We start from the raw sequence: 7,515 nt of genomic DNA on the forward strand, positions 1-7,515 counted from the left end.
ACACACACACACACACACACACACACACACACACACACACACACACACACACACACAAACACACACACACAGAGTACGCATACACAATGCAAAGGTCGCTTAGAGGGATGCAGCAGGTGCTGTGCAGTCTTACAACATTGCCCAAGCAAGCAGAGCTACATGGTTGAGTGGGGCGAGAACGAAGGCGTGAGGGTGTGGTACTTGTCTGCGCGCCTGTGCCGCACATCTGGTGGAAGGACGCTTGGCAACTGCCCTCCATCAACGCCACTGCCACCTTTGCCACTCTTGCTGTTGTTGCTATCGTGTGTGCCAGAATGCATGGCGTGATCTGGTACTCCTTGGCTCGCTGCTTTGGCGCTGTCATCAGGGAATGACGGCAGCACCACGTCAACCTCAAGCCGTTCCAGCACCTCAAGCACCTCCCTGAACGCGGGCCGCTTTGACGGCTCTCCATCCCAGCACTTGCAGGGCGTGAGAAAAGACATGGTTGTGCATATGTGTGCATGTGCATGTGAATGTGCGCGCGACCGCGCGCGTGTGTGTGTGTGTGTGAGTATGAGTGCCAGTGTGTGTGTGCGCGCGAGTACACGTGCGTGTGCATGTGTGCGTGAGGAGCAAGAAGAATTGCAAGAGAGAGAGAGATGGACTGCGCATCCAAGCTCACACACGAGCACAGAACACATCCAACGCTTGCACGCACCTGCGCCATGATTTCGCGGAACTCGCGTGCGTATGGCCGGGTGACAATTGGCTCTGGCAGCGTGGGGCGTGTGCCGCTGATCACCAATGACGGAATGGTGCGCACACTGCGTGGTGGAGATGAGATGGAGAGAATGTGAGGTGGAGCACATTGGAGCGCATGGGGTGGTGGGTATGGGCGTGCGCAATCAGAGGACGCAAGCGAAACCGAACTCGGTTGAGTTCCGTGATGTGCTCAAGCGACCAGCACCATCACATCACATCGCATCACATGACACATCGCATCACATGACACATCGCATCACATGACACACGCACACACACACACGCACACACATGCACGCACGCACACACACACACATGCACGCACACACACACACACACTCTCTCTCTCCCTCTCTCTCCCTCTCTCCTCTTCGTTGCCATCGCACCTTGGTATGTCTTCGTATGGCAGGCGGCAGGTCTCAATCTCAAAGAGGAGAATGGCAAAGCTGTAGACGTCGCTTGGCAACCCGTACTGCGACGATCCGCTCAGCACCTCCGGAGCACACCAGCAGATGGTGCCAACCTGCCACATGAGGGGTGGTGTTGGTGTTGGCAATGATGGTGACAGGACACGGTGGTAGGTGAAGTGAGCATGGGAAACACGAGATGGATGAGTGAGTGCTGGCAAAGTGAAGCGTTGGCGCGGCGGTATTGCGGTCAGTGTGCTTCGCCACAATCAAGTGAGGATACAGGGCTCGTAGATACAACGCATGAACGACATAAGCGCATGAACGCACTCCCATGGTCAGCTCTGCTCGGTCGTTCAGGGCAAAGCTGCTGCAAGCGCAAACACAGACAGAAGAAGGGAGCGATGGCGTGGGTGGATACGTGAACAGTGAATCAGCCATAGCGTGTGCGCATCGCTGCACGAATCAGCGCGCATGTGAAGTGAGTTTGAGGCCGCACCACACTTGGTACATACACACATAAACACACATAAACACACATACACGCATACGTACCATACACACATACACACAAACGCACATTCACACAAACACACATACACAAACACACATACACATGCACACATACACATGCACACATACACATGCACACATACACATGCATATACATATACAAACACACATACGCAATGAGAAGCACTCAAGCACCCCTCGCATGCCAACCTGGGGCGACTGCCGGCTGCCCCTGGCCTGTACTCCTTGATCATCGTCGTTGTGCCCTGCATATACACACGCACGCACGCACGAACCACATAAGAAGCACGTGTGCATGAGCAGCTGGAATAGAGATTTGGCGTGACACAACAGCACCGTTGCACAATTCAAGAACGACTCATGATGGGGGCGAGTTTGGAACGAACGCAACAGCAAACCAGCAACAGCAACGACAACAACAAGTACAGCTTCAATGCATCCTCATCACGACCAACACCACCACCACCACCACCACCACCACCACCAGCAGCAGCAGCAGCGCGTTGTCAGGCAAAGGTGCGCCTCTACTCACGAAATCAGCGACTTTGACGGTCCATCCATCCGACACCAGGAAATTGGCAGACTGTCGCAAGAAGACACAACAAGTGCGACGTCGTGTGCACAGCGTGTTGTGTTTGAAGCGTAAGCAAGCGCATGTGTGCCAGTGTACTGACGCAAGACACGTTGCCTCAGGGGGGGGTGGTGTGTCATGAACGCATGTTCGTGCGTGCAACACTTCAGTGACAACAGCGCCCATTTCACACCTTGATGTCGCGATGAAGGCGTGGCGGTATCTGCTCGTGCAAGAACGTCATCCCCTGTCAATGGTGGACCGTGACGACGAGGATACAGTCAATGAAAGAAGACCACCACAGCGACACACCAGCGAAAGAGATGTGTAAGCTCGGCGAGGCAGGGCGAATCCATGATGCACCACCTTCACCACACGGCGCATGCACAAACCAACGACGTTCAACGCAGCGCAGTTGTCACAACGCAAGCTGTGCAGGATCAACAAACACGTTCGCACCCGTGCTGCATCGCGTGCAAACTGGAGTCGAAGCCCCCACGAGAGGCGATCGTCCGGGTTGATTGTCTCAATCACAGCATCGTCGTTCCTGTCAACACCACCCGGCCACGCGCTGGCCAGCACCTGCTGCAACGATCCGCGCCGCATGTACTCCGTCACCTGTGTGTGTGTGTGTGTGTGTGTGTATGTGTGTGTGTGTGTGTGTGTGTGTGTGTGTGTGTGTGTGTGTGTGTGTGTGTGTGTGTGTGTGTGTGTGACAGAATTGAAATCAAGCATCTGCCAGAAGCGTTTGAAAACAAGCAACAGGAATACAAGTTCATGTCCCTCTGCAGTTGTGGGTTATCCCACCATGTGATGCTGTCTCACCAGGAACGGGTTTCCGTCGGGAAAGACGCCGGCGCCAAAGAAGAGGACGACGTTGCGGTGGCGAAGAGTGCGCTGCAGCCGCACCTCCTGGTGGTGACAACGGTGATGGTGGTGGTGGTGACGGCGCACGAGCGACATGTGAACGAGCAAAATAGAGGAAGTGCGAAGCTCAAACCGCATCGTAGCAAACACACACACACACACACATACACACACACATCTTCCACCGCGACCATACACTCTGCAAACACACATCATCTTCCTTCTTACACACTGCTTCCCTCCTCTCCCTCAGCCCCCATCCCCTTGCCACCGCCAACGCACAGTCTGGAATTCGTCGACGAAGAACGAATCGAGCATGGCCATCGCCGTTCGCAACTTCTTCAACGCAACCACGCTCTCGTTCCACAGCGCGCGGTACACTGATGCAAAGCGCACACACAACACGTGCACACATGGCGGTGGCGAATTCGTGAGGCGGTGTGCAGGTGAACGGGAACAAGGAATGCGCTCTTTGGACAGTTCTGCAGATTTTTCAAAAACGCATACACACACACACACACATTTACACACGCATGCACACGCGCCCCCTCATACAAGCGAAGGAGCATGTACACATGCTCACCTTCGCCGTACCCGCCCTCGCCAATCTGCTCATACAGCGTCAAGTCTTCCACATCGATTTCCCACGCGCGTTCTGGTATAAAGAGCGAAGCACACGCACACACACACACACACACACACACACACACACACACACACACACACACACACACACACACACACACGAGGGTCAGTATGCACCCATGCACGACAGCGCACCGTTGTTGTGACTACAGTCGTGTGAAGACAGGGAGCATGACAATACACAAGCGTGCGCAACGAGCACGTCTTGCAGTCATCACCAGCAACCACAGTCACACATGCACACACGTATGGCAGCAGGCACATGCACACGTGCATGTCGCACCTAGCAGTGACAGCTCGATTTGGCTTTCGGCCAACAGTTTCTGGTGCAGTGCACTGTCGTTCTTCGCTTGGCTGCGGAGGAGGGACGGTCGCACGGCAAATGTGAAGACATGAGCACCCATGTTCCAATGGAAGGTAGACGTACATGCCCACAGGCTCCTCATGCATTCACTTACAGAGAGACACATGCATTCACTCACAGAGACACACTGACACACACAGAAACACATGCATTCACACACATATGCACACGCACACGCATTCACACACACGATGCACACACACACACATGCACACACTGACATTCACAGAAACACGCAAACACACACACACGCAAAGCGGACAGCGACGTGTGACTTACACAATGGTCCTGCGGAAGTAGCGAATGGTGAGGAAGACGATGGCAACAATGGAGCCGCCGCCAAGCACCGTGCCCAAGACAATGGCCAGCCAGTTCACAGAGCACTGCCAAGAGGGAGGAGGCAAGCAGCGCACAGAGACAAAGGGGTGCACATGTTAGAAATGCACAGATGGATGCAGACACACGTTCCGAGGAGATGTGTGTCCAAACGAAGATATGTGTACATGCATGTACTTGTGTGTGCGCACACATGTGTGCACAAGCACCCATGTAAATGTGCATGTGCTTGTGCTTGTGCTTGTGCTCGTGCTTGTGCTTGTGTGTGTGTGTGTGTGTGTGTGTGTGTGTGTGTGTGTGTGTGTGCATTTCAACTTATCACGAGAACGATGTGCACTCACGTCGGCGCCGGAGTAACCAAAGTTACAGAAGCAGCTTGGGCGAAATCCGTTTTGGTCAATTGTACAGCGGCCATTGCCGCGGCACGAGTTGGGCTCGCACACGGAACAGTTGGCTGAGCATGAACAGTGGCGGTGGAAGGAGTGGGTAACGAGATGATTATGGCCGTGTCGTGATGTACGCGCGGCATGAGGAGTACTGTGATTTTGGTGGCCATGAACATGTAGTATCATGCGTGCAGTGCAGCCTTCTCTTTTGGCGTTCAGGCGGGTACGTGCAGGTTTGTGCATGGGTGCATACATGCATGTTAGGACTCGCAACCATCGAGTTCAAAACTACTCACTGACGGACACGGAGCCTTCCTCCAAGGTCGTTGATTTGCCGGGACATGCAAAGCACGACTCCTGGCCTGTAAACACACACACACACACACACGCATATTGGATGGATATGCACATGCACGTGATGATATGCCACAGTGTCAGTGTGTGGCGTTGCTCGTGCTTGTTTCGCCCTTACCACGAACACACGTCCACAGTTATCATGAACAACCAAACGGGAGCACGCGCACATGCACGCGGATACATACACGCACACACGCACACACGTGCACACGCGCACATGCACATGCACACACACACGCACGCGCACTGGATGCCCCTGGCTGTTACCTGGAAAGTCTGCAAAAGTGCCCACGGGGCACGGTTGACAAGGGATGGTCAGAAAATCTTCAGAGAAGGAGCCCACGTTGCAGCCCAAACGAAGCGCCGTTTCCTCCATCTCAAGGGCACCGCCTTGAAGGTCCTCCAAGATACCACGACGCCCAGAGAACACACGGAAGAACCTTTACAGTTACACCAAATGGTGCACGTGCATACGTGTGTGTGTGTGTGTGTGTGTGTGTGTGTGTGTGTGTGTGTGTGTGTGTGCGTGGGTGCGTGTGTGTGTGTGATTGATGAGAAGCAACAAACACCATGCAGCTTAAACATCCAAACAAGCAAAGACAAATCTGCTTTGCTTCCCTCCCCAACTCAACACAGACACACGCACACCAACAACAACGCCGTCACAACTGCTCGTCGTACCTGTGAAAGCCCGCTGCGTGCGCGTATCTGTCAATGGGATTCCGCACGTGCAAGCGTGTCCACTCCAGATCAAGATCGCCGCTGGTGGCGTTGTCGACGTGGTGCACGTCCCACAAGTCCAGCCGGCTCACCCCGCGCTTCAGGTTGTCGATGCCGAGTGCAATGATCACCTTCTTACCGCCCGGCAGCGGCGTAACCGAGGCAGAGAAGCTGCCCGCACGATGGTTGTGGTGAGAGAACACACGTGAGTGGTGATGTGAGTAGTGGCGTGCATATGAACGGGCGGTGATGGCGTGGGTTGGGGAGAGGATGGTCGTAGTGGTGTGATTGGCTGGGATAATTTGTTCGCAAGAAGTCGCTCATCAACACTCGACCACAGTATTGAGTGCATTCCCATCTCCACCACCACCACCACCACCGTCTCCTCCTCCTCCTCCTCCTCCTCCTCCTCCTCCACCACCACCACCTCCTCCTCCTCCTCCTCCACCACTGCCTCACCGCGGCCCAGCTGGCGATGCGTCAGCCACGTGCTGCCACGACTGGGCGGTGAGATCATACCGCCACACATCCGCATACGTGTCCGCCAACACATTCACGTCGCCTGGACAGGGAAACACACAGCGCAGGGTAAGCAGTGGGGATCGTTGTGTGTACATGTCTCTCGCGCGCGCCCGTGTGTATGTGCGTGTATGTGCGTGTATATATGTGTGTGTGTCATTTGTGCTCGTGTGTATGTATGTGTGGTGGGGACCAACGGCACATGATAGTATACGCGTGATAACCCTTTCAGCACAAGTGTAGGGGCAACGAGTGCATCACAGACATGCGTGAGCAGACAGCGGCGCGGTCAGTGGCACACCTGTGCCGCCGTAAATGTACATGAAGTCATCGAGAATGAAGGCGACGTGTGCCGATCGCGCCGGCGGCCACTGCAACGCACGCAATTACAGGGTGGTGGTGGTGTGTGTGTGTGATTGAGTGAGAGAGAGAGTATGCGTGTGTGACACCATACACACACGTGGACACAGGATGATTGATCACACAGACCACCACAGCACCACCAATCGCCACCACCACAACCACCACCACCACCATCAGCGCCATACCCCCTGGTTGTCGGTGCAGTTGCCGAGCGGCTGCCAAAAGTTTCCTGCAATGTCAAAGCGCCACAGATCGCAGTATGTGCTGAAGTGGGACCGGCCGCCAAACACATACAGCGAATGCGTCACGTTGAAGTACACGGACGAGTGCCGTGTCCGCCGGTGAGGTCGGAGCCTGCAGGCAATTTCAACACGCACGCATGCACGCAGGAAGACGAACAACAGGGTACATGTCAGTACAGTGCAGAAAAACAAAGACGAAGAGGTGGGACACGTGTCATTGCAAGCAAGTAAACACATCAAGTTTCTCTTGCAAAAGCACATCAACGCACTCTGTGATGCCGGGACCGTCGTGGTAAATGTTGAACTCGTCCATGTTGATGCGGAAAATGGCGTTGCTGATGGCCGTGGGATCGCCTGCGCCACACACGTGTGTCAGTGTGCGTGTGTCAGTGTGTGTGTGTGTGTGTGTGTGTGTGTGTGTGTGTGTGTGTGTGTGTGTGTGTGTGTGTGTGTGAAAGAT

At 54.7% G+C, this 7,515-nt stretch overlaps 2 protein-coding genes across 2 annotated transcripts in view; both read right to left on the minus strand.

Annotated features, from left to right (window-relative positions):
• Window positions 1-155: 155 nt before the first annotated feature.
• On the minus strand, window positions 156-1,918 carry PTSG_04723 (uncharacterized protein; the record flags this gene model as incomplete). Its single annotated transcript, XM_004993988.1, has 5 exons — window positions 156-461; window positions 701-806; window positions 1,131-1,267; window positions 1,482-1,521; window positions 1,875-1,918. The coding sequence occupies 5 exons, from the start codon at window positions 1,916-1,918 to the stop codon at window positions 156-158; spliced, it is 633 nt and encodes a 210-aa protein (XP_004994045.1).
• A 525-nt stretch (window positions 1,919-2,443) lies between these two features.
• Window positions 2,444-7,515, minus strand: part of PTSG_04724 (uncharacterized protein) — a gene marked incomplete at both ends in the record, with an annotated part of 9,728 nt that continues 4,656 nt past the window's right edge. The window contains 15 exons of the mRNA XM_004993989.1: window positions 2,444-2,503; window positions 2,716-2,874; window positions 3,082-3,168; window positions 3,406-3,503; window positions 3,707-3,778; window positions 4,052-4,122; window positions 4,412-4,515; window positions 4,810-4,922; window positions 5,151-5,216; window positions 5,479-5,651; window positions 5,893-6,102; window positions 6,391-6,493; window positions 6,752-6,821; window positions 6,999-7,167; window positions 7,325-7,409. Of these exons, the coding sequence (XP_004994046.1) occupies window positions 2,444-2,503; window positions 2,716-2,874; window positions 3,082-3,168; window positions 3,406-3,503; window positions 3,707-3,778; window positions 4,052-4,122; window positions 4,412-4,515; window positions 4,810-4,922; window positions 5,151-5,216; window positions 5,479-5,651; window positions 5,893-6,102; window positions 6,391-6,493; window positions 6,752-6,821; window positions 6,999-7,167; window positions 7,325-7,409 (1,640 nt within the window). The remainder of the gene's footprint in view (window positions 2,504-2,715; window positions 2,875-3,081; window positions 3,169-3,405; window positions 3,504-3,706; window positions 3,779-4,051; window positions 4,123-4,411; window positions 4,516-4,809; window positions 4,923-5,150; window positions 5,217-5,478; window positions 5,652-5,892; window positions 6,103-6,390; window positions 6,494-6,751; window positions 6,822-6,998; window positions 7,168-7,324; window positions 7,410-7,515) is intronic.

The sequence above is a fragment of the Salpingoeca rosetta genome (assembly GCF_000188695.1).
Source record: "Salpingoeca rosetta unplaced genomic scaffold supercont1.11, whole genome shotgun sequence".
Lineage (NCBI taxonomy): Eukaryota > Choanoflagellata > Craspedida > Salpingoecidae > Salpingoeca > Salpingoeca rosetta.